Source organism: Haliotis rubra, unplaced genomic scaffold (assembly GCF_003918875.1).
Source record: "Haliotis rubra isolate DU_JTF1 unplaced genomic scaffold, ASM391887v1 Scf163, whole genome shotgun sequence".
Lineage (NCBI taxonomy): Eukaryota > Metazoa > Mollusca > Gastropoda > Lepetellida > Haliotidae > Haliotis > Haliotis rubra.
The window spans coordinates 1,206,740-1,234,208 of NW_025765592.1; the positions used below are offsets into that span (position 1 = coordinate 1,206,740).

The following is a 27,469-nucleotide window of genomic DNA, read 5'->3' on the forward strand; positions in this document are numbered from 1 at the left end:
CCTTCCCAGGATATGCTGAGAGCGTCCGTTGCCCATGCTTGTGGATCTGGTACTGGAGAGACGAATGTTGTCAGCTGATTGTTGAAACATGTGTGGCGAAGAGGTCTATCAACGGGGCTCCTATCTCCTTGATGATCTGTTTGAAGATCTCGGGATGTAGCATCCATTCCGTCGGAGATGGTTGAGTTGGACGGGAGAGTGCGTCTGATATGACATTCCTGGCTCCTGGAATGTGGCATGCTCTTATGTGGATGTTCAGATTGTCGATTAGGTCAAACAGTTGAAAGCAGAGGTCCAGCAGGTTCAATGATCATGTTGATCCTTGCTTGTTTATGTAGAACGCCACTGTGGAGTTGTCCGTGTGTACCATGAGATGCGCATTCTGTAGAATGTTGCTCCAATGGAGTATGGCGTTGACGACTGCTTTCATTTCCAGCATGTTGATGTGCAGACTTTCCTCTTCCTTGGTCCATTTCCCGGCTGCCACATCGTTGTCGAGATGTGCTCCCCAACCTTGGAGTGACGCGTCCACATACAGATGAGTCTTGCACTCCAGCTCTGTTAGATAGATGCCTTCGCAGACATTCGCTCTCTGGGTCCACCATAGTAGATGAGGTCTGAGGTAGTCCGGGAGACCGAAGGGGTCTGGGTCGTCGAGATGAGCATTGATGAGGACCTGTAACGGGCGTAGCTGTAATCTCCCTCTGGCTGTCATGTCTTGTGCAGACGTGAGGAGACCCAACAGACTCTGCCACTGTTGTAGTGGCCACGAAGAGAATAGGGCTTGTGGGATTGTCTGTTGAATCTTGAGCCATCGGTCCTCTGGTACTGACGACGATGCGGTTCTGCGTCGTGGAGAAATCTGATGCCTAGGAACTGCAGGTCCTGCGTAGGTTCTAGGTCCGACTTGAATAGATTCACTAACCACCCCAGCTGTGTAAGCAGTTTGATGGTAAAGTTCAACTGTAGTCTGAGATGCTTGGGATCTTGATGTACTTGAATCCCATCGTCGAGGTAAAAGGCACTGCGTAGACCTCGATGATGTAGATATATGACTATGGGTTTCGTCACCCTTGTAAACAACCAAGGGGCCGATGATATTCCAAATGGCAGGACCTTCCATTGGTAATGTAGCCCATCCAGTGTAAACCTGAGGTACTTCCTCGAGTCTGGATGTACAGGAATATGCAGGTAGGCGTCCTGTAGATCTATGCTGGCCATGTAGTCCATCGGACGGACGAGGTGGATTAGTTGAGGTAGATGTATCATGCGGAACTTGGGAGGTCTGCTCAGATATTCTCTGTTGAATGTGCTCATATTGTAGATGAGTCGGAACTTTTCTTTGGAGTTTTTCTTGGGCACTAGGAAAACTGGGGAGTAGAAACCTGGCGTGATGTTGGTTTGATCTACGACCTCTATGGCTCGCTTTACTAGTAGAGATGAGACCGCTTCTCGTAACTGCTCTATCTGATGAGTCTTGAAGTCGAACTTGTGAGGGTCGACTGTAAGCGGGTGGAGCGGCCTGTAGTTGTATGCGATATCCGTTTCTTAGGATGTTGGATACAAACGGATCTTGAAGTATTCCCCAGTTTTCCCAGTGTAGCTGAAGGCGTCCACCCACTTGTGAAGGCTGTACAGGAACGGCTGGGGGTGGAAGACTCCAGTCGTTCCGAACCCTTCTTTCATCGTCGATAACTCTTGGCACCTCTGGGTGCCCTGCCTCGTCCGGACCTTGCTCTGTAGTTGCCGACTGGGCGACGAAAGGAACTTTTTCCACCTCTGGAGCTAGCCACTGTCTTGTCCCGTGCTCTCTGTATCCCAGGAAACTTGGACTTGCCTGAGTAGCGCTGGAATGTTTGCCTGATGACGCTGGCCAGAGTATCTATGGACTTGATCATAAGGACCTCCCTTGAGTCTTTGGTAACTTCCTTGGCAACCTCGTCGATTCCTCCAGCAAAGATGGAAGGAGCTGACCACGGGGCTGTGTAGAGTGACTTGGTAAAGTGGTCACTCCAACTGCAGGAGGCGAGGAGACCTTGTCGACGTGCCAGTGTCAGCGCTCCGGAGATGGATGAGAGATGGTCTGTCATAAACTGTTGGTCCTTCTTGTGCATAAGGAGGGCCGAATATATCATCCTATCTTCTTCCGCAGTAGAGTCTCGGAATTTAGCGATGAGCGTTTCGTTGACTGCCCTTGATCTGTTGAGGCTGAAGAACATGCGCCTGGTCATAGTTTCAACTTGTGCCAACTTTTTGTCTTCAATGTTGTAAGACTTGGCCTTGGCATCACTGATGACTTTGAAGTTCTCATCGATCTCCTGTGCCTTCAGGAATGGATCCATGTTGTGGAAGGAGAACTTTTTGGCGTTGAACTGTGGTAGATGCGGCGCCTGGGCTTTTGTGGCTGACTTGAAGGCTGCGTCCAGGTTCTCGGGGACCGCTGCGATGGGATCAATCGGAGGGAGAGTGATCGTGTCGACATCATCCTCCTGCATGAGATAGGTGTGAGCCGGATTATCATCCTTAGATGGTGATGCCAAATCTAAACCGTTGGCCATCCAGTAGCATATTTCAGCGTCCGAAAAGATGATCCTGCCGTCATCCTCAATGACAGGAGTGTTGAGTAAGGGATGTTGATCCTCCTCAGATGGTGATCGAGGTGGAGTCCTTCGCGACTGCGGTGACCTGTGTGGAGACCTGAGCGGAGACCTGGGCGGAGACTTGTGTGGCGACCTGCGTGGAGACCTTCGTGGAGACCTTCGTGGAGACCTGCGTGGAGATTGGCGTGGAGATCGGCGTGGCGAGTGGCCGGCGAACTGCGTCTGTAGGGTGACTTGCGCGGAGATGAGCGACTGTAGGTTCGCGAATGTCTTGGCGAATCCCTTGACGATCTGCGTGATGCGGAAGATGTCTTGGATACTGTATCTGAAGTCCTTCGCGAACGCTGATCATCTGATTTCTCATCTGGGGAATGGCGACTGGTCCTTCGCGAACGCCTTCGCGAATGCTGGTCGTCCGATTCTGTATCCGGGGATGGGCGATTCCTCCTTCGCGAACGCCTTCGCGAATGCTGATCGTCCGAATCCGTAGTAGGCGATGACCGAGTCGTCCTTCGCGAATGCCTTCGCGGATGCTGATCGTCCGAGTCCGTCGCAGGGGATGGTTGAGTCGACCTTCGCACAGGCATTGTAGATCTGCTGCCAGATATCACATTGAGTGAGGGCCCCTCAGAGACGACGTCTGCGTTGGAGCCTTTGCGAAGGCTTGGGACCTCTTTGTGGGCTGGCTGTAACTTCTTCTCCAGGCCGTAAGGCTGCTCCATCATCTCCATGATCTGTTGGGAGAACTGCTGCATAAAATCCCCCGGGTTGAAGGTCTGCGGTGGTAGTAGCGCTGCCCTTTCTGCGGTGATAGCGACGTGGCCCACAGGACGCTCATCTGTTGTCAGCGTAGATACCTTGGGTTTGCATGGAGATTTGCGCTGAAGTCACCGTAGCTGAGACTGGTCTTTTCTTGGGACGAACCTCTGGGATGATGATCGGTTGATCATCGTAGAGTCCCTGTTCTGTCAACGGGACAATCTCGGCTGAGAAAGTCCGTGTTGTCGGCGCTGACTTCCCCTTGGTAGTGGATGACGCCCTGGGGGTGCGGAGTCTGCGCTGGGCGGTTGACGATTTCCGAGTCTTAGGCTGAGATGACGGGATGTCCGGAGTAGCAGGTTTCTTCTTGGAGGTGGCGGACTTCGTCCCACGCCTCTCCTCCGAGGGAAACTCCAGCGGAACATCAGACGGAAGGGGGTCGTCAGACAGCAGTTGACTGGTGAGGGACTCCGCTGATTTATCCATGACTGGACCAACCAGTCTAGACCTATCTGCAGCATGTCTAAGGACGCAAAGAAGGTATTTATTAAATGCACAAGTAGTTAAATGCTTGCAATTAATGCAGCAGGAGCTGAAAGAACATGGTACCGTGCAGCTAGGGCACGATTGATGAGGGTCAGCAGCAGAGAAACGTAATCTACAATTGGAACAGTTTTTCATGAACGTAAACAACTGAACAAACACGGACTAACCCGTGAATAAACAGTGCTAAATACGATTAAATATGAAACCATATTGTTGAAATATACTAGCTAAACCTCTATAAAGTAATAATAGAGGTGACTAACTAAGTAATAAAAGGATATAGTGCCGTATAGGAGACACAGGCGCTCTCACAACCTGCTCACAGGGCGAAGAAGGAGAGAGTGAAGGGTGGGAAGACAGTGGCGCCACTTTTCCCGCCAAAACAGGAATAACTCTGGTGAGTAGTGATTTTACGTACGCTTTATTGAAAGGAACTTCAATAAGGAGATACAAGTGTTCCACTAGGTTTGCAAGAGGAAGAAGACAAGCAAATAAGCATGAGTCAGGATAAGGAAAAATATTATGCTTTACTACGTGATTATGTCATATGCTCACAAATACTTGATGTCATTTACTTACTTACTCACAATGTTCATTTATAAAATATGTTTATTGTTCAGAAACTGTAAGTATTCATTTCAGGTGGATCCTGAAAAGTGGATTTCAAATTAAAGGAGAATACTGGACATTTGCAATGGGTTAAAGATGAAGTCATCAGAAACATGTACCCCAAATTATAATGCAAAAGTATTAATATTTAAATGTAATCGCGAGAACAGTTTCTGCTATCTCAGCTTCGGCCATTATGCATATTCCGCTGGCTGTCACATGACCTTTACACTCGTGACGTGAGTGAGTGAGTGTGGTTTTATGCCACTTTTAGCAATATCACGGCATTGACACCAGAAATGGGCTTCACACATTGTACCCATGTGGGGAATCGAACCCGGATCTTCGGCGTGACAAGCAAACGCTTTAACCACTAGGCTACCCCACCGCCCCACACCAGTGCTGTCATGTATGACTTAGGTGGCCTATAATGCAAAAGACCAAGTGCTACACTTTCTCTGTAAAGAGCAGATTCATTTAGGAATCGAATCCACAATCAGGCCACTCATCACCAGGACACCAAGTCAGCCATCTAACCCCCCCCACAGCCAAAAGCTATGAACACACAATGCCACCTACTAAACTGACTCCAAATTTCTTTACATTTTGAATTTTATAAATATGTCTGCTGCTGTGTGGCCATTCAGGTTTTAGAGCTAAACTCCAACAAAAAGAGTCAAATAACTATGAAAATATTAATATTTGTGCCATTCCATTGCTTTTTATCATTATTGGGGTAGCCAAATGACATCCTTAAGGAGAGATTCATTCATTCATTTATTCATTCATTTATTCATTCATTTATTCATTCCTGCCGTGATATTGCTGGAATATTGCTAAAAGCGGTGTAAAACGAAACTCAGTCAGTCAGCCATTTATTCATTCATTCATTCAACTAACTTACCAGCTGTTTCTTTCGAGTTATTTGATGTTGCATTGGGCTCAGCTTCAGGCTTAATGGGAGTGCATGGCTGTTGGTTGTTTTTTACAGTGGTGGTTTCAGTAGAAACTACTTGTGAATCCTGTTGACCCTGTGGCTGCTGAAATTTATTTGGCTGGATGACAGATGATTGGTACATGTTTTCATGTACATTACTGAGGATCTTTGTAGCAGCTTGGCTTGCAAAAGGCTGGTTAAGTGTTCTACCTGTATCCTGGTCCTGATAATCACTAACAGGCACAACATTTGGTGTTGGCAAGACAGGGTCATCAAGTCTACTAAAGTCTACATGAGATGGTGGATAATACACCTGAGAGGGCTTATCTGAGTTTGATTCAAGTCTGTTGCGGTGTTTATCAAGAATTAGTTTTTCTCGTTTCAATAAACCTTTTTTCTTGCTCAGTTTTAAAAATTCATCTTGTTCATAAAATTTTACATTCATCTCAATCAAATGATTCAACTGCACTTCAATTTCCTCTATTTCTTCAGTTAGTGAGATGATATGAATGTCACATTTTGCTTTTTGTTTTTCCAAGTTTTGTTCCTCTTTAATCTTTGCCAGAAGTTTAGATGTCAACACTGAGTCTGTCTGATTAATTTCAGACATCTGTTGTATACTGGTTGACTGCCTTGGCATGCTCCAGTTTAGAGGTGATGAACTTATGTTGTCTGAGGGCAAAACTGCAGGCACTGGTCCACTCTCTTGTAACAGATGTTGCTGCTCTGCCACCAGAGGCTGGATAGGTTTGAGTTTCCTATCTGGTATCGGAGGATGTTCTTTCATCTGGGGCACTACATGATGAGGTACTGGTGTACTATTTTCGTCATGCTGTACATTAGCAGAACTAGTGCTGATAAGAACCAGTGGGTCAACATTCAGAATGTTCCCTGGTGCTGATGGATTCTGTCTTGCAGGTTGATCAGTCTAAACAAAATAAAGAGCATCAATGAATATATCATGAAACAATTCTGGATGTAATCTTCAACAAGATCTTAAACAAAATGATAACTATAGTTAGATGATTCCTTTGAATATCCTACCTTTTTTACATCGTCAGCTTTCACAAGAGGGATAGGTCTGATCTCCTATCTAGTACTCCAAGATAATTGGAAGCAATTAAGTAGATATATACAAATAAACTTGAATTATAATGCTGAATTGTCTGATTTTAAGAGAAAAACAATTTGGGAATTTATGGCTTTTCTTTGATGTTACACTTGTGACCTGTTGGGTGATATTTGACCATACATATGAATCACTTCCATTTCTGAGGTCATTCACTTTCGGCTCATAAGTAACATGTGATGTCATTTCCAGAAGAATGTCTCTCTTGCCAACAATATGTAACCTTATCTCACAATAGTTATTGTAGTGATAACAATATCTACCACATATAACGCTGCCAAAAAAAGGCAAGCTTTTCATACCAAAAATTAGAAGGGCGTGATTGCAGTTGCCTCATCAACAGTGTAGAAAATATAATTATTTTCTAGCTGTCTGTCTTTCCAGTTTTGCTGGCAATGGTTTGATAGCCAGATAAACAATGATGTTGTTTGAAAGTAAAATTAAACAAAAGTTATCATTGTTAGTACTTCTGAGAATAGTACCTCATTACATCATTGCCATAAATCCTGTTGGCTGTGATCTCATTAAATCCAGATTTTCAACAGATGTCCTCTTCACACCTATATATAACTTATTGGCCCACACAGCTGTTCCTATCCAGCATATGGTTATGTTGTCAAACTGATTCTAGTTTTAGTTCAATAAAAATACAACAAAAATATGTTATTTGACTGTTTATATGGTCATGTTATTGTGAGTATTTGTTTGCAGTTGTGTAGTCTTCTGTTGTTTGCCTCCACTTCTGTCTACATGTTACAGGTATAAAGCAGTAAAAGGGAAGCGGACCCTATCATGTAACTTTCTGAAACAACTCCAGCTATGTCTGAAGTTACTCCTTACCCTCTATCCCCAGGACGGGATTGCCACTTGAGACAGGCAATCTCCTTGTCTGACAATTCTCTGTAGTTGGGCTTTGGTCAGTTCCATCTCAATGTTGGGCAGATCTACTACTTAATCCTGGATGAATAATTTTACATTGGATGGGCGCGGTTGGCGAACTGGCTAAAGCGCCAGGCCAGTGATCCAGCGAGCTTGAGGTGACAGGATCGAGCCCACCTGTGACCGGGTGTAAAAACCTTGGAGTCAACTTTGTGTGCAGACTCTTTCGGTGTTGTCACAACCCCTAGTGTACAGTACACAACCCTGTGCACTTAAAAGAACCCACGAATCCGTTGGTATATGACCAGATGGTGGCCACATGAATACGTGCAAACACCCAGTTGCGGGTACAGCAACGTGCAGTAAACTTGGACAAAGTACTGTGACTATGTGTCCCAGTCCACCCAGCTGTGAATGCGTACCTCGTAAGGATGGGAATGCCACAATAACTCGGTGAGCCTAGTGGCTGCAAGAGTTGTATGCTCCCCAGGGAGTTGAGATTAGCAATACGATGTGCCGTTGAGATTGACATCCAGTGAACGAGGGAAAAACAAAGCGCCTTTGAGCAGCTGAGCTGAGCTGGATATCGGCGCTATACAAATGTTAGTATGTATGTATGTATGTATGTATGTATGTATGTATGTATGTATGTATGTATGTATGTATGTATGTATGTATGTATGTATGTATGTATGTATGTATGTATGTATGTATGTATGTATGTATGTATGTATGTATGTATGTATAAACATTGGTGCCCTCCAGCTGCTCCATAATGTTGTCAAGTAAAGAGGAAAGGTCTATGCACATTAGCTAAATTTGATACTCATAGTATAATAATTCCACGTAACCAAAAACCTTATACTGCTGCATGGAGCAGCAATTTTCATTGACACAGGATAAGTACAGTAGTAGTATACACAATGGATGAAAACTGGTAGAATAGTTTCTGAAATATTGACTATTCTACCATGACTTCAGTAAACACTGGATTGTGATTGGTTAATTATAGTCATTCAGAGGTATATAATCACGATATACAGGTCTCTGTTTTCCGTGCGCAATTATACATTGTTTACGGTAATGCACTATTTTCGTTTGACCACCAACATGGCCGACGTAAACCAAGCAACCGATACACTGATGGATTACGGCGATTTTGCAGTTGGAAATTTTGCATCTCTACTCAATGATGGATTTAGCGATGATGAGTTCAACTCATTACTGTCGCAAATCACAGAAACAGGTGATTATATACACAAATTAGTTCATAAGTATAGAAAACAATACTCAGTCGAATAACGCCAAGATATCGCCTGCTTTTCGAAGAATAAAAAACACAAGCAAAACTGTCATTACGCATATTCAGTGTTATGCCAAAACGGATCCAGTATGCATAATTTTTCATATTAAATTTTATTTATTATCAGATTTCGTTGACGATATCACCACTGATCCTGACTTGGTAACGGAGGAGAAATTAAATTCAGAGCTATCACAATTCCGTTATACTACCTCTGATGTCAAAACACAGTAGGTTTATCTCCTAATTCCAGTTTCAATTTCTTCAGATTTCACGGTACAGTCAACACCCAGCCTGAATGAAACTGTAGGTCGCCCTAATGAACCTGACCAAACCAAATCTGATTTGGGAAATTTGGGTATGAAAATTTGGCCATAAGAAAACAAGATTAATGAATAATTAAAAAAGAGTATGTTCGAATGTCAGAACTGAAAGCGATTATGAATATATTTACAGCATCATGACTGAAATTAGCTACTACCACAGGCCTCTATTAATATAACAATAAACATAACAATCGCCAATAGTAATATAACAAGTTTGAAGCTGGCCTACATGTGAAAATAACATTGGTAAACATTACCTAAATGTGTCTATTTACTGTAATTTAATAGATGTCAAAGATGAAAATTCAGCACCCGGGATATAAAAATCAAGGCGAGAAAAAGTGGACGAGGCTGATTTGGACCAGATATACCTTGCCGAGAGACCTAAAAACACCCTAAAAACAACTCATTGGGGCGTTTCTATTTTCAAACGTAAGAAAATAAGGCAATGAAAAAAATTTACAAGAATTTTTTTTAGAATTCGATTTTATTTTCACTTAATTTCACCAATGAGTTTTCTTTACTAATTTAGAAAATAGCTTTACACAACATGACATATAGACCTAACATGACATACACCTAATATTTTTAATCATCAGAATTCATGTGAAAATTGTATAAAAAGTACTGTAACTGTAACCGAACCCTACTTATACTGAATAAAACCTATTTCCTACCTTTTCATAGGTATTCCAAGTAGATCTACTGATTATATTCCTTTCCATTCAGAATGGCTAACACAACAAAATGGGAATCCAAACTTTGAAAGCTTCCTGCTGATGAACTGGCAAAATTGCCCCGACATTTTATGCCGGGTAGGGACGATCGATGGCCAGTATTACTCCAAGTCGAGCTATGTGGGAATCAGGGCCGCCATACATCGCCATCTCAGAGCACCTCCTCACGAAAGTGCAATTTCAATATCTTGCAGGATCAGCTGTTTCACAGTGCAAATAATGTTTTTCTCGGTATCTTGCGCCAAAAATAAAAAAGATGGGCTTGGATAACCCCAAACATCATGAGGCAATTTCTCAGGGTGACATGGCAAAAATTAGATCACATTTGTCTGTTGACACACGAGGAAAACCTCCAAGTTAAAGTTTGGTTCGATCTCACACTCGGTTTTCGGTAGGTGGGGCTGTGAAAATCAGCTGTCTCTCTCCAGCGATTCTTTTACTGTCGAAACAGACGACATGGGTCTTCAATACATCACGATGACACACTCTGAGGCTACAAAGAATCATCCAGGGGGGTCATGATAAGGGGTAGGGAAAACCTCGTATATATGAGACCGGGTTGTCTTTCGTGTCCAGTCAATTCATTTTCAAAATACAAATCAAAATTGAATCCACAAAATCCAGCATTTTTTCAGCAAGGCGGAAATCTGTAACTGCTTTCGACACCACGTGGTTCACTCTGAAACCATTAGGCCACAACACGCTTTCTTCAATGATGAAAAGTTTGTCAGTAAATGCCGGCTTGAGTTAAATTTACACAAATCACTGCGTGCGTGCCACAACTGTAACTATTTTGTCGCGATGCTGGTGTGGAATCGCTGTCGCGAGATCGTAAAGTTGACAGGACACCAGAATCAGCAAAGTTTAAATTCATACAACACCGATTCTTCCTCCGACCAAAAAGAAAGTATTCATCAATTCTGCAGGGTAATTCAGGTAGTTCCCGCACTTGGCTCCATCTTTCAGTTTGAATTCGGTGAATCAGGTCAACTTGGCACAAAGTGTAAAGTCATGTGCGTCGTCCACATTTCAAATCACTTACTGTGCAGTGACAGTCATCAACAATCATTACGGTGGGAATTAGGTCAGTGGGTTAATTCATTCCAAAACTTGAGAGGGTTCCATTTTAAAAATTCATAAGTTTTCATCTGTTCAAAACCCAACAATTATGCTTCACACTGTAAACATAACATAGTTAAACGTGTGAATAAAGTTCTGTAGCATTGAAGCTATTGTTTGTTTGAATATATTTTACAAAGTTGGCATTGTTCAAAATTTGGGAAGAGGCCATCACCCCTACATGCAGTTGGACTGTACAAAAGAATTGTTGCACCTCTTCGGTGTTCCGAAAGCGAGCTTGTCGTCGAATACGCGGCGGCACAGTGCGAGGTAAATAGTTCGTTTTAAAAATCTTAATAACGCAGTTATGGTAGAATGGAGATAAACATACTGTGTTGGAAAATCAGAGGTATATAACGAAATTATAATAGCTCTAAATATTTGATTTAAAACCTCAAATTTGATTTAAAACCGAACACGTAGTGTGAGGTTTTAAATCAAATATTTAGAGCTATTATAATTTCGTTATATACCTCTGATTTTCCAACACAGTATGTTTATCTCCTAATTAAATGAGCATGGGGTCGGTCGGGAAAAGGCAAAAAGGCCAACTTTTTGTCGTAATTAAGTCTTAATTAATCTAATGAAGTCATCGAGAGTGTTCCCAATGCCGTTTTGCTATAGTGTAACCATCTGCCAAGATGCATGCAAAATTTCACGAAAATCGGTCAAATAGTTTAGAAAAAAATCACTTTTTAGTGAGCATGGGGTCGGTCTGGCGAAAGGCTAACAATCCAACATATTGTTGTACTTTTTATATATTATCGAGGCGAGAGGTGTTTTTAGCTGAATGAAACGCAGGTCTCGGAAGTCATCACCTCGCTACCGTCTCGGGGGTTGCTTTGAGCGAGTGTCGTGGACGAGTATATGTGATTGTGACTCTTGGCTCGGCTATGATGATGATGCACGGCCGGCTGAATAGCGAGGCTACAGATGTCTGAAAGTGAATGAGTAGTTATATAATGATGGTTCTATTACAGGGTACCTTATAGGCTTAATTCTACGTAATTCCGCTCCCAGCGCCTAGTATAAAATACTGATTTTCGAGCAGAGACATCATTCGATGTACAGCCGAGTTTGCCAGCCTAGACTCGTTAAACTCGCAAAGTGTCTATCATTTTTTCAGCAAACACTGACTAGACCTAGACATGCCGAATGAATTGTCCTTTATAGGGGGTCTTAGAGACTCCCAACGCATCGAGGTCTAATCAGTGGTTTATGCGCGTGTGTCTGTACACGTAAGTCGTGAGGTCGTCGACGGCGATCCACCGTTTGGTATCCATGGGCGACTAGGAGGTTTTATTCAGGGTGATTCCATAGATGTTGTGTTTATCGGTTCTCAACGCATTCATTCGGTGTTTGAACGTTTTATTCTTGAACAGAGCTTGTTTGAAGAGGGCATGTTTGATGTGTTGTTTCACTACATATTTCTTGACCCCTTTTGCCTTTCGGATCATCACCGTTGTCGGCTTTCAGGATGGGTCTCAATCCGACGTATTCGGCAATGGGTGTGCTCGCGCATTCATCCTTCATCTTGCCGAGAACCTTTTTATTGGTTGTGCTGTGTAGGGCGTGGTCTTGGGGGTAATCGCTGGTGTCGTACAGGTGCATGTGTTTTGCCATGTCTTCGTACATGTCCTCGGTGCGTATATTCAACAAAAGGAATCGATGTCCGTGTACAGCAGCTCGCATCGATCGCCGTACTGTTGTTTGAGTTGGTTGTAGTAGAAATCGTACATGAGATGTTTGGAGAGGTCAAGAATGCTCATCCCCACGTAGACGGGTCAGTTGAGCTTGATGTGGCTTTTGTTCATGTGCAGCGCTGCCAAGTCATCGTCGAATATCTTGCTTCGGTTGAATGCTGGGCTGGCGATCAATTTTGTGAGTTTTTCCTCCTGGTGCGATCGCACAAGTTTCACGTTAACACGTTTCCTCAAGTTTTCCATGGTTTTGCCAAACACTGAATTGTTCATAAGTTTGTAGAGGTTTTTCTCGAAGTCGATCGTGGCTCGTTTTCTCAATTCGGTGTTCAACCGAATGTACGGTTCCATCCAGGGTTTTTGATCGAATTTGAGCACCCAGTGTATTTTGGTCAGCTTCATACCCAACGACAGGTACAGCTGCAGGTTGCGATAGTGCACGATGTACTTGGTTTTGTTCATCAAGTTCGGGACGAGTTTTTCCACGTTAGCCAGGGTGTTTTCACCCAACAAGTCTCGCTGATAGTCGGACATCCAGTCTCGATCGACCATCAATCGTTCAGGAGCCAGCGGATAATTGTTGTGCGATTCGTGCAATGCTTCGGGGTACTCCAAATCCACTTCGAACAGGTAGCCTATCTCGAAGTTGTCGGGGATGGCCATAATGTTCTTCGGATTAAAATGCTCGCTATTAACCCATTCAAACCCGCCTGTAGGCAAATACTGACTCATAGACCAACCGTGCAGGTTGTTGGCGTCGAGATAGAGGAGATGATTGGCAGGCTTGTTCGAATCGTAGTTTTTCACGTACAGGTTGTTGGCTTTCGCGTACCGTTTGGAGACCATGGAAATCACGTCATGTGCATGTTGTAATCGGTGAACAATTGCAGTTTGACGCCCGTTTTCTTCAAGAGCGCATCCCACGAGAGACCGGGGCTGGTGTAGTACCACGCGGGGTCGAGTTGATACTGTTTCAAACACGTTTTTCTGAATGTCTTGAACACGTCGGCCAGCAGGAGCACGTCCATTTCCAAGTACAGGTCATGGTAGTCGCCTAGATTCTTGCAACCCAGTTTGTTCCATACGTTCTAGGCGTGCTCGTAATCGTCCTGGGAGATATAGGATTCAGTTAAGTTGCTGTAAAAATCGGTTGAGGGCAGGTAATCGCGTCTCATCGAACTTAGTCTAATCGTCCATGTACTCGTACGGGTACACGCCCTTTTTGAGCAGCAGAGGCCTTGTTGCCTCATTGGTGTATCAATGGGTGATGGCGAAGGTATCGTTGGCCTTGACCAAACTGTCGAGCAATGACAGGAGGAACTGAGCACTATCAATAAATCTCAGACCGTTGAGCAAGAAGGAGATGTATTTCTCCATGTTGTTTGGGATGCATTTGATATCACCGCCGACCTTCGAGATGGCCTGCATGATCAAGTGAAATTGTGGAAGACCATGGGGATGTTGAGTTTTTTTGGGATCAATTCTAAGTTTTAAGTTGCACGCGTTGTGAGCAGCGCCTCGGTATCGACCGGTGATGTGACAATGATCTCTCACTGAATCACCGTTCAGGGGTCCTTGACATACGTGACAATATCTAGTTCGTCGATGAGCGAACTCATCCTCCGGCGTCATATCCATGGAGGCAGGATCCGACAAAGCTTCCGTGATGTTTCTCTCTTCGCGTTGTAAGAACGTGAGAAACGTTTTGGCGGCACCGGGACCTCGATAAATCACCGGTGGTTCCGTTTTTCCATCGCATCGGACGACCACATACCCGAACCCGCAGGCTTGGTGTTCTTGCGTTTTGTACGTGAAACTTTTTTCCGGGGATGGTGCGACAGTGTTCACCTGTTTGAGAGCTTCGAAGTCGGCATAGATGACGTAGGGCACAGGCATTTGATGTTTGTGGTTGATGAATTTTATGATGTTTTTATTTTCTTGAGGCATATCGATTCTGAACGCCGTCTCTCCCACGCCTCGGCAATCCTCCCAGTGTGATTCTAATAAATCAGCGTTAGAATACCCATGCAGGCACTGTTCGCAGAAATGTTTCTTTCTGGCGTGTCTGGATTGGTCGTACAACAATAGGCTCAGACTTTTAATCGCCGTGTAGTGATACTGGTTGCCTTTTCTGAGGAATAAATTGATTCTGCGCACGGTTTTATCACTCACAGAGCTTATCCTGTGCACGATGGTTTTGCGGCCTTCGTGGCCGAACACGCTGACAGCCATCTTGTTTTGTTTTTCGAATCTGGTCCAGTAGGAGATGGGTGTGAGGCGTTCCAGACCCGTGAAGTCGAACCCGGATTCCTCGATCGATGGATAGCTGGAATGCCTGCACGGATTACCCGTCGGTTCGTGCGTAGCAGCTATGACCGCCACCTACTCGCAGTAATTATTAACATCATCGCCTTTGGTTTCGGGGTTAACGAGGGCCTTTATATCTCTGAAATGCTTGGGCACCGGTATGTGCAATCCACCTCTGAGCGTCATGTAGTTTTATAAACGAGATAAACGGTGTTGATTTTGTCTATCACCCATCCAGAGCCCATGTGGGTATATTTCTCCAACGATTCTTGTATTTTTTTGGAACGCACCGTCGATGGAGAATTCAATCGATTCTGGTTGAGTTAGGACTTCCTGTTTGCCTCTGAAATAGGGCACGATGGACTCGGTACTGCCGTCCAACTGAGGTTTTTGGAGCGACATTTTTTGGGTCAACTGGTATTTGATGCTTTTCAAATCGTTTAATTCTTTGCGAAGTTTACTGTCGATTAAGGGTTTGATTTTATCGGTATCGATATTAGAATCGTGGTCCGTCGGCACGAATCTCAACTCAACCGGTTCGGTGTCTTCCAGGAGTTCGATCAGCTTGGCTTTTCACATTAGAGAATAACCAGTCAATCCACATTCTTTAGCTCGAGCTTTGAGCTCTCGTACCGTTGGGGGCTTGTCATAGTTCATGTCGAGCAAGGTGAGCAATTCGGCTTTCCTCATGCGAGAATAACCACTAATTTCTGTTTTAGTCAAATTTGTTGCCATGCAAAAGCCAAAAATATATTATTCAGAATTCCAAAACTACCAAAAAGGCACCAGTACACCACCAGATCTATCTATGTGCCAAGTTTGGTGAAGAAATAGTTAACGGTTTTAGAGATCTGCTCTGGAAAAGAGCACAACCACCAATTTCAGTCTAAGTCAAACTTGTTGCCATGGAAACGCCAAAAATATTTTATTCAGAATTCCAAAACTACCAAAAGACACCAGTACACCACCAAATCTATCTATGTGCCAAGTTTGGTGAAGAAATATTGAATGGTTTTAGAGTTCTGCGCCGGAAAAGACAAATGTACACTGACGGACGCATGCACGGACGGAGACCATTTTAATAAACCCCCCCCCCATAAAACGCGTTGCAGGGGATAAAAATCCTGCTTAGACGTTTGTCCCAATCACAACAACCCACACAATCAACACACGATGTGTGTGGGTCCCAAGCTGAAAAGACTTTATTACACTGAGAGCAAAACTTTCGTTTTCTGGCCTGGACAGGCTTATCCATTTTGAAGCAATTCTCAGACGAAAAATATTTCACATCCACTCTGTCGAGCGACAAGAAAGAGAATGAGTATGTAAGGTGATCACGTGGGTGAGGACTGCTCATGCCATGTGCTGTCACGGACTAGTGAGCATGGCTAAGGCAGGAAGGCATGCACAGCACGGGGACAGGGACAAGGAAGGCCTGGAGCAAAGTTTAATTCGTTTCCACTCATGGTCGAATGAAGAGAGAGAGGTGCAAGTCGTGAGATAGGATAAGTTTAAAAATTGGTTGTTTCAATTCATCTGTCAGATATTTCAATAGTATTTTCATAAATTATTTGCAGAGCTGAAACTGACTGGCAAACTCTCACCCCACTAGCTCATTCAGTGTGTTTTCCTCAAACCCGAGCCTCTCCATAGCTACATGATTCTAGGATTATTGGTGAGATTTACGAATGAGCAATGGTGATTTTATACAAAACAAATGCCTGTGATCAGTAATACAATATTTAAAAAACATATCTCAAAACATACACCAAATTCAAGATGAATGGTGATTCAGTAATGTGTCAACAAGAGTCATCAGAAGATGACATATCCCCCCAGCCCCCACATATTTGAAAAAATCATCTGACAGTTAGTTTTAAAAAATGTCAAGCTAAGTCCAAATTGTTTCCATGGAAATCATGAGAAATATAAATGCCAAAAATCTGTAAATAGCAAAAGGCACCATTTCAAAATTTGCCTAATATATCTGCCAAGTTCTGTTGAAAGATACTGAACGCTTTTCAAGTTGTGCACCGGAAATATAGCCAACCCCTCCCTTTTGGGACTAAGTCCTAATCGTTTCCATGGAAACCGGGGAAAAATAAATCTGCCAAAAATCTACCAAATAGCAAAAGGCACCACTTTGGCATCTGCCTCACATATCTGTCAAGTTTTGCTGAAAGATATTAAGAAGTTTTCGAGTTGTGCTCCGGAAACGAAGCCCACCCCTCACTTTTGGGACTAAGTCCGAATCGTTTCCATGGAAACCGGGAAAAATAAAAATGCCAAAAATCTGCAAATAGCAAAAGGCACCACCTTAGGTTATGTTTGACATATCTACCAATTTTTGTTGAAAAATATCGAACGGTCTTTGAGTTATGCTCTGGAAACAAAATGATTACGGACGGACGATTCTGACCTTTGATTATGGACAGACGAGGCGACGAATTATATCCGACTATATCATAAAATGCCCAAAATCTGCAAATAGCAAAAGGCACCACTTAAGGATCTGTTTGATATATCTACCAATTTTTGTTGCAAACATTGAACGGTTTTTGAGTTATGCTCTGGAAACAACATGATTACGGACGGACGGATGAGGAGTCGACTATATCCCCCCACATTACATGCCGGGGGGATAAAAATGGCAAGATTTAATATGTACCTATTTTTCAGATGTCATTTTCAATAACTTTGGTTTCCTAGCAATTACAGTGGATGATATCACTGAACAGGAAATTTCACACACAATTCAAAACTGCTTTGAGAAAAGATAGCAAATTAATAGCCATTAAAGGGCCTCAGAAGCATAGTTTAAATAATCGAAATTCTGTGAGTATACATTGAGAGGCACCAAAGCTGGGATCATTTATACATTTTCAGCTCTATAGCTCATGTAATCTGAGAGACTGAGAGAGTGAGTATGGTTCTATGCCTATTTTAGCAATATTTTAGCAATATCACGGCAGGAGACACCTGAAATGGGCTTCACAGATTGTAAGAAACTCATGTAGCAAAACTAGAAAACAAATACATGTGACATCAATGGGTGTAACTAGATCAGAAATTAAAGTATTCTAAAAATGTCTCATGATAGCCCAAAAACTACATGCTGCATATCAAATTTCATAATGTTACATGCAACACTGGCCGAATTATGGCCAAAAACGACACATTTAAAATCATATCAGAATTATGTGTGCTCAATTTCGAGACACATTAGATGTGTTTGTTCATACAAAGTTTCAGACCCATAGACCATTAACAAGGTTAGTTTCAGCGACTGGAAACTGCCCGAAACCAACAAGGTTAGTTTCAGCGACTGGAAACTGCCCGAAACCAACAAGGTTAGTTTCAGCGACTGGAAACTGCCCGAAACCAACAAGGTTAGTTTCAGTGACTGGAAACTGCCGGAAACCAACAAAGTTAGTTTCCAGAAATGGAAACTTACAGTAAAGTATCATTGGTAGTTTCCATTGCATAAAGCAACTGGAAACCATCATTGATGGGAACTTGAATGAAACGAACGTAGAGGAAATTACTTTGACTCATTATATACCAGTATATACAGCATATCCTGAAACCTACATTAACCTACGTTAAACTGTCTATGTATTACATGTATATAGGATTCAGTTTAGTGATCTCAGTGTTTCTGTACACCAGAATTCAAATAAAAGATATTGTCACATGAAACAAAAGTAATTTCAGGAAAAGTTAAACCTAATTGAAAGAATATGGAAACTTAAGATTCTACTTTGTCTGCTTTCCGTTTTGTAAGGTAAACTTACAGATACCTTAAAATTACTGAGGAACCGGTACGGCTCCATTAGGTTTCAGTTATCTATTGGCTCTCCGTTTGTAATGTTTCTCAAAGTGATGCATACTAATACAACTAACTGGGAGTGGTTATGCACATTACACATAGCTGTACTAAAAAGGACAATATTTTCATAAATGTTCAATGAGGAACATAATACAGGCCACAACAAATTATACAGTAGACTTATAGACATAAAATATATTTAAGTTTAACTTCATCTGCCAGTAGTGAATACTGTTAGGATTGAAAGAAAATGAAGTCAATGAACGTTTTGCCTTTTAATTACAGCATTATCATTATTAATCCATTATTATATTTATAAGCACTTTGGAACCTCATAAATAGATAGATATGTTATAGAGTACCTAAAATATAAGGGAATCATATTTCAAGTGTGACTAAGTACATGTTGTCTGTCTCGCCTAGAAGAACTTTACGGCGGCGAAAAAATTGAAGTGGAATGATTTTGTTGAATGCTACAAGAAAAAGAAAAAGAAAATACAGATATCAAACAACTAACGTTAAAACAAAACTAATGGGCTATTACCTTGTTCAAGAAATGTATCCATCAGTATCCACATAATGGAACGATATGCCATTCATCTGCAGCTGCCCAAAAACCTGACCCATGTCACGTGACCGTGTTTCATTGGACACCAAAGATAATACCTCTGACAATTTTTTATATAATGTCCACAATTCTTTAAAAAAAATCAAATATTGTCGGTTAATCCTCGAAGGAAGGTGGCTGTGTTTACACGACAGAATGTGGGTGTATTCAGGGATGTCTTACCTGGAAGTAGACCTTTGTTATTACAGTGAAAATCTTTGATGTTGGAGAGCTGACGGTGCATGTTGTTTTAAAGGATTAGCTTTCTCAACTACCTAACGAAATAGGTGACACGAACTCACCCTTGTTCACTTACATAATGAAAATCAATGAATTTGAACTCACTTAGCTTGTTTTGACAATCATTGATTGTAATTAATTGATATGAGTAAGCACCAACTCATCAATTTGGGTACATAATATGCTGGCCATACTTTCAAATTCATCACTTTTATTATGGCAAAACAGCAGTTACATCTGTTGAGTAAAAGTTTATTCCGACTTCACGAGGTGGAAGATACCTATGTATGGTACACTTTAGAGAAATGCTACATCTTGGATGTCCTGGGTATGTTGTAGAGACTTAGCTGTCTCCACTGTCGATGATATAGTCACCAAACATCCTGACATACGTAACCACAAACGTGTCAACAATGATAAAAAGGTATAAATATCCGCTGTGACAATAAATACAACATATAACATAAATATATTTTACAATGCCACATAGATATATTTTACAATGCAGAATAAGTGTACTTGCGTTCACAGACGCAGTTTCATACTTGTGCGTTGTTGATGTCTGATTTAGACATAGTCGGACTTGAGGCGATATGGATACAGACTAAATGTAAAACAAGAAACTACCTGATTGGAACTGTTTATCACGCCAACAAGAGCTCCGAATATTGGAATTTGATCGATGAATCAATAGGTAACGCAGTTGATCTTAATATGCAGACAATTATAACCGGTGATTTCAATATTGACGTTCTTCATGGCAATAATCAAAAGATAGATTTTATACAAAGTTACTACGGCCTTCGACAAATAATTACGGATGCTACTAGAATAATCGCAAGTAGTAAAACTTTGATCGATTTGATATTTGTTTCTCGCGTCGACGTTGTCAAAGATTCTGGTGTATTAGATCCCATATGCAGCGATCACTGCCTCATATTTGTTAACATAGCAGAAATGATGCAGCACAAGAATTCATTCAAAAGGAAAATCTATGATTATTCTTCAATGGATGTTAATGGTATGAATGAAACTATCAAAGAGATAAACTCAGATATATTTTTCTCTTCGGGAGCGTAGATGAACACTGAAAACCTTACATCCTTGTTATTGAATATCATGAATGAACATATTCCAAATAAATCTGTAACAATTAGAACCAAAGATCCAGCGTGGATGAATAACGAAATCCGATCCTTAATAAGAAAACGAAATCGTGTTCATAAGATTGCAAAAAACAGAAACCTTCCTGATGATTGGACTAAGTTCAGAACACTTCGGAACAAAGTAATAGCAACAGTTAGAAATGCAAAACATGCTTTCGATGCAAGAGTTGATGAATCTATAAATAACACTCATGGTACTAAAATGTGGTGGCGATTAGTTAAGAATTATGTTAAAACAAATTCGATAAAATTGTCCTTTCCATCAATTGTCAGCAATAACATAGTTTATGACAATGAACAAGATATTGCTGATGTACTCAACTCATTTTTCTCAGAACAATGCCAAGTTGCTAATCCTAACGCTGATCTGCCTGATTTCGAACCGCGTGAAATCGATCATCCTATGTCATCTATCACAATAAGTAATGGAGATGTTCGCGATATTCTTCTGAGTCTAGATTCATCGAAAGCCACGGCCCTGATGGCATTGGAAACATCATACTGAAACTAACTGCAACCTCTTTAACCCCCTTTTGTTAGCTAAGTTGTTCAACATCTCCCTTCGTAATAAACTTATCCTACTTCTTGGAAACTAGCTTCGGTGATTCCGCTTCATAAGAAAGGTGATGAACACGATTGCTCAAACTATAGATCTGTAGCGTTAACAAGCTGTGTCGCTAAAGTTTTTTGAAAAATGCATTTTTAAATATGTCTTCAACTTCCTCAGGGATAACAATATTTGATCAAACTTACAATCTGGATTTATGCCTGGTGATTCTACAGTAAATCAACTAACTTATCTTTATAATTTTATCGCAAGTGCCGTAGACCAAGGAAAGGAAATCAGAGCGGTATTCTGTGATGTAAGTAAAGCCTTTGACAAAGTTTGGCACAAAGGTATTATTCATAAACTTTATGCTTATGGTATACTGGGAGAACTTTTGGAGTGGTTTGAAAGTTATTTAGATAGTAGAACGCAGAAAGTGGTAATAAATGGATATAGTTCAGGTATCAAATCTGTGGAAGCTGGTGTACCCCAGGGTTCCGTATTAGGACCACTTCTGTTCATCATTTATATTAATGACATTGTAGATGGTATAGACAGTAACATTCGCCTTTTTGCTGATGATACATCAATATATGCTATAATTGATGAACATATTACAGCAGCCGCAATTATAAACAATGATTTGGCAAAAATTTCAGACTGGGCCAGAAAGTGGCAGGTAAGTTTTAATCCTAGTAAGACTGAGAGTATAACATTAACTCGTAAAACGAAAAATTATGTCAGGACGAACTTACTAATGAATGGCGAAACTATTAAAGAAGATGATAACCATAAACACTTAGGTATAACACTTCAAAGCGATTGTTCTTGGAAAGTTCATATAGGTGACATGGTAAAGAAAATTAGTCCAATGATCAATTGTCTGCGAAGTTTGAAATATCGTTTATCTTGGAAAAAGCTAAATACTTTATATAACTCCTTTATCTTACCACTTTTTGATTACTGCTGTCATATATGGGATAATTGTATGATTGAACAGGCGATTTTACTGGAAAATTTACACTTAGACGCATTAAGAACTATTATATGCGGTGCGGTTCGTGGCATCAGTCATGATAAAATATACAAGGAAACCAATTACAGCACACTGAAACAAAGACGATGTCGCTCTAAACTTATAACTTTCTATAAAATGTATCATCGTCTGACTCCTGATTATCTGAATGATCTTGTACCAGGTAGAGTATTTCAACAAAGCAACTATAATCTTAGAGATAGTACTTCCATTCAAACTATTAACTGTAGAACACAAAGATATTCTCAATCATTCTTACTGAGCGCGATTATGTCATGGAATTCATTGCCCGATGGAGCTGTTAACGCTATATCCGTGAGGCAATTTAAAACCATGATAAATCCAACAGAAACTGACAACTACTTTGATTTAAATTTTGGGACTAGATTTTGTCAAATCATCCATTGTCGCCTCAAGCTCGGCTGTAGTGATCTGAACACAGACAGATATAATCGACATATATCAGAAACAGCTAAGTGTTCATGTGGTCATTATAACGAAGACGTCATTCACTACCTTTTTACATGTCGAAACTATCAAAATTTAAGAACAACGGTGTATTTTTATATTCAAGGATACGATGTGGAAACTACCTTATACGGTAACGGCGCATTGGATAACTCAACAAATTGTCAACTCATTACACCAGTTCATTTCTAAAAGTAAGCGCTTCCAGTGATTATCATCTCTACATATACATGTATATTCAATGCAAGACAAGATTTATATAACTTGATTTTCTGCGGCAGCTCTTTTCGTTGCTAGGCACAACCAACTCCATAACCAAATATTTATTATTCAATCATTTTTCTGAGTGTAATTTTGTCTCAATATTATTCTTTTCTTGTCCGTCTATTCAAATATGTATCCAGCTATATTGGAACCGTGTACTGGAGCGGCGTTTATAATAAGCCACTAGGCTTGTTCGCCTATCCAGGTTTCTGCATTAACGGAATAAATATATGTTTAAACCACTTAATGAAACTGCAGTGTAGACTGGATGTGTACTATGTACATGTATTATGAAATTGTTTTATCATGATGATGATTAAAATAATTTGTGCTAAGATGTCACTTTAATGAATTTTATTGTTGTTGCCATATCATGTATAAAGTAAATTATTCTCTAAAATCTGGTATTTTCAACGTATATCACCTTGTTGTACAATTTATTTTGTTTTCAACTTGGGAATTTAGTTTTACCTGCATGCCTATCATCACAGATTATGTCTAATGTTCTCCAAATGCGGTCAACCTGAAAACCCCTGTGTTCCGCCCTTATTGTTGTTATAAACATCACAAATGTCTACTTCACAGTAATAAACCTTTTCAGTATACGTTAGTAACTCTACAAACATAAACCCTACCTTTTGACAAATATGTCGTGCAAGATAAAAGTAATAAATCAATTAGCGTGTTATCGGTTAATCCTTTCATCTGTGTTTTTTTTTTAACTCAGCTGATAATTCCTTTTGCTGCACCTCCATGCATATATTGCATAGCATGTAGTACATAAGACCTTAATTCAAAATGTTGAATATTTAGTGCAGACATGAGAAATGCTAAATTGGAATCTTTGTCGGGTAATCTGAGTGATGTTCCACTAATTATACCTGTTATAAATTCACCAACGGACCATCAAGTGAATGATGACAAATATATGGGTGTAGGTTTATATCACCAAACACGGCTACAGCAAGGGAGTAGTAGTCGCTGTATTGCATGCAGTGTTAATTGCGTACACAATCTTAGGGATATACGCTGTGTGGTTTTAAAATAATAGGTCATCAAACATCACATTGTTTCTTGATATGATTAAATATCGAGGTAAAAAACACAGAAATAGGATCAGATTGGATCGGTTAGAATACGATCAACGCATCGGAAAATCTGAAAAAGGTTTACACTGCTGGAGTACTTTATTACGGGAAATACATCCACCGTTCTCATTGTTTCATTGTTTAGGTTGAAGAAATTCTGCCAAGGTGGACAGCTGCCCAGTCCCTTTGTCCGTACGGTCGAGGGAGCAGGTGCTGCCCATCTGGCAGTCAGACCACGTACTAAAATTGTTGTCCCGAAACCGGAAGCGCTTGATTTGCAATGAATGAGGCCCCGCGAGATGTGACGGACATTGTAAAAACAAACAATTTACACATATTGCAGTTATCAGTGTTTTTCTAAACTTGTGAAGGGTAAGCAGACTATTGGCATGTTTACAATAGAATTGAAAACAATATAATTGAGTACCCATAAGTCTTTGTTTGAAATGCTGCCATCTTTGTTCAAACGTACACGCGCGAGATTGGAAAGAACTTCGTTGTTGTTGTTTTGAAGTAAAGTCTATGAGAGTAAGGTAGTAGAAATTGCTGTGTGTATACTTGCTACAGTTTTCTTGACACATGGCAACATACTTGACAATCGAAGCTTTGGAACCAAGGATCCGGGAACTTGAGCGATCTCAACGAAACCCAGGACAGTACCCGTCCTTGTCAGGTAGGTTTCAGATGAAATTCATTATTTTCTTATCATAGCAGTCAGTTTGCATCGAATTAAACGTTTTCGGTAGCAACCTTTATCTTACAGTAACGGTGCGCTCGCATTTCGATTTCGCTCACAGTTATTAATGTGGACATTGCATTTTGGTGTGAAATATGTAAAAAAACTACATTATTGTTGATACCAGCTGAACATTCCTTTAAAATATAACCATAAGAAAGTATGCCTTTGTGTTCCTGTACGTTGAGTCTGATATGGTTATATGCAGCAAGGCAACAAATATAGATAAAAGAAGTAATTCATGATAATTATAGGTGGAAAATATTACCATATCGACATATGACCCAAATGTGTGTCTCATTTTGTTTTAGGCTGTTGTGAGAAGAATCATGGAAAAGTCGGTGGAGTCCCTTGAAAATCCATTCAAAGTTACTAACTTAAGGTAAAATAACTTTCTCCAAGTTTTATTATTGCTCGACATCTTCATCAATATATATGTTGAGTTTTATAAGAATAGACATGTCATTAACACATAAATGCAAACTAAAATTAAAATTGTCATCAACTCGTTTCTTGTTCACAATTGGGTAAATCTAGCATCTAATTATTTCATTCTGTCAGTTATCTAGTAGAATTGACAAAGCATACCATTATGTAGTGTATAATTTCTACATAATCATGTCGATCATGTTAAAAGAAAACTTCTCATACCCTCTCAGTAATGCATATACCACAATTACTTATTACTTGGTTTGATACATGGTGAATATGCTAATGATCAAAATAATATATGTTTGTAGGATTGTAATAATCTATTATTGGACGAATCAAAATTAACTCATTTGCTTTTCTTAATAGAAGCCTTTTGGATAATCTGGAGGAGCAAGATGGACGATCGTCATCGGCAGATTACAGAAAAGGAAGAAAAACGCAGGGAAGATGCTATAAGAAACAAAAATCCGATCTGTAAGTTCCTGAAACTGGATTATATAATATTATTTGTACCGGTTTATAAACTTCCTGACACCAGTTTGAAATACCCTGAGTCACTTAACTGACATGATGTGCTTCATATTATCACATCGCTATATACCTGTAATAGAATAACTTTCCTTATCTCATGTCATTACCCATCACCGTAATATGCCATTATCTAATTGGACAAAGTGCCGCTCTCAAGAATAAATGTTGGACATAACTTTTGCAATGCAAGAATTTCATTTTCATGAATAAGGAGAAATCAACTGACAGGATTTTGTGATTTGTGACAATGTATAATTGTAACATTGAAATATACACATGATATGTTTATGATGAATAAAGAGAAATCGACTGACTGACTGATTTTGGATTTATTTATTTCTATGTCCATGTGGTGTTGAGGTAACTGTAGTTGAAATGAGTTTATTTTATATTTGAATGTATTATGAATAAAATATATGACATAATACATTCAAATATATAATACACTCATTTCAACTACAGTTAAAGAACCACTAAACTTTGTTTTTTGTTACTCTTTTAACCATTACATATGAAAGATTTGTGGTTAGTCTTATGCGGAACACCAAATTTATTCTTTAAAAACTTGTGGTTAATTAATACCGAGCGATTAAAAGTGGCCAAAAAGTCCCTGCTTCCCTCTCCCGCCAACGAAACCACAGACAGGTTACGTAACTCTGTCGCCAGAGCACTGCAGTGACATCATATGAGGAACGATTTTCAGTTAGTTGTATAGAAAATATGTAGCACGCTCATCATTTTGATGATTTCTCGACATCAACGACGACATGCCGAATCGTTGCTTTGTCGTCAATTGCTCCTAGGGGTCGGGCGATGGTGTCCCCATGCACAGATTTCCACAGGACCCGCGAGTTAAGTGCTAAATGGGTTATGTTTGTGAGTCGCGAAATGGCGTTGTGGAAGCCTGAAACGATATCTTACTTGTGTTCAGATCGGCTTCACAGAAGTTAAAGAATCAAAACTACTTACTAGTTGTAGTAAAATATGCATATGATTGATGACCATAAAGATTTTCTATGACACAACTATTAACATAACGATTTCTTCCTCGGAAGTGAGGTTGTGGTCGAAGTAACAATAATATTGTCAGTAGTATTATATTGACACCCACCTCGCTGCCATGAGAGAAATTGTTATGATATCGCTATGTCATGCAAAATCCTATTGGCCATCAATAAAATACATATTTTACTATCAGTAGAAAGTAGTTTTGATTTTTGTAACTTGGTGAAAACAAACCTAAATACCATTTATTCTCAGAATGGCTGATGTTCCCGACAGGGCGCTGCCATTTTTAAAAATTAAAAAATCTGTTAGAATTAATGAGATTATAGTTTGTCTTCATCAAGTTAGAAAATCAAGACTACTTTCTACTCGTTGTTAAATATGTATTGGAATCATAACCAAAACGGATTTTGCATGACACAACTTATAACATAACAATTTCTTCCACGGAAGCCGAGGTGGGGGTCGAAGTCACAATACTCGCGCGATTTCTTGCTACATTCCCATGGTTAATGTCCACTCACCAGTATGTAGATACTAGTCAATGTGCGTCTTTATATTTGGTCTTA

At 40.5% G+C, this 27,469-nt stretch overlaps 1 protein-coding gene across 1 annotated transcript in view; it reads right to left on the minus strand.

Annotated features, from left to right (window-relative positions):
• The window catches only part of LOC124271750, a 387,369-nt gene that overhangs the window by 252,104 nt on the left and 107,796 nt on the right, over window positions 1-27,469 (minus strand). The window contains exon 9 of the mRNA XM_046706916.1: window positions 5,419-6,379. Within this exon, the coding sequence (XP_046562872.1) occupies window positions 5,419-6,379 (961 nt within the window). The remainder of the gene's footprint in view (window positions 1-5,418; window positions 6,380-27,469) is intronic.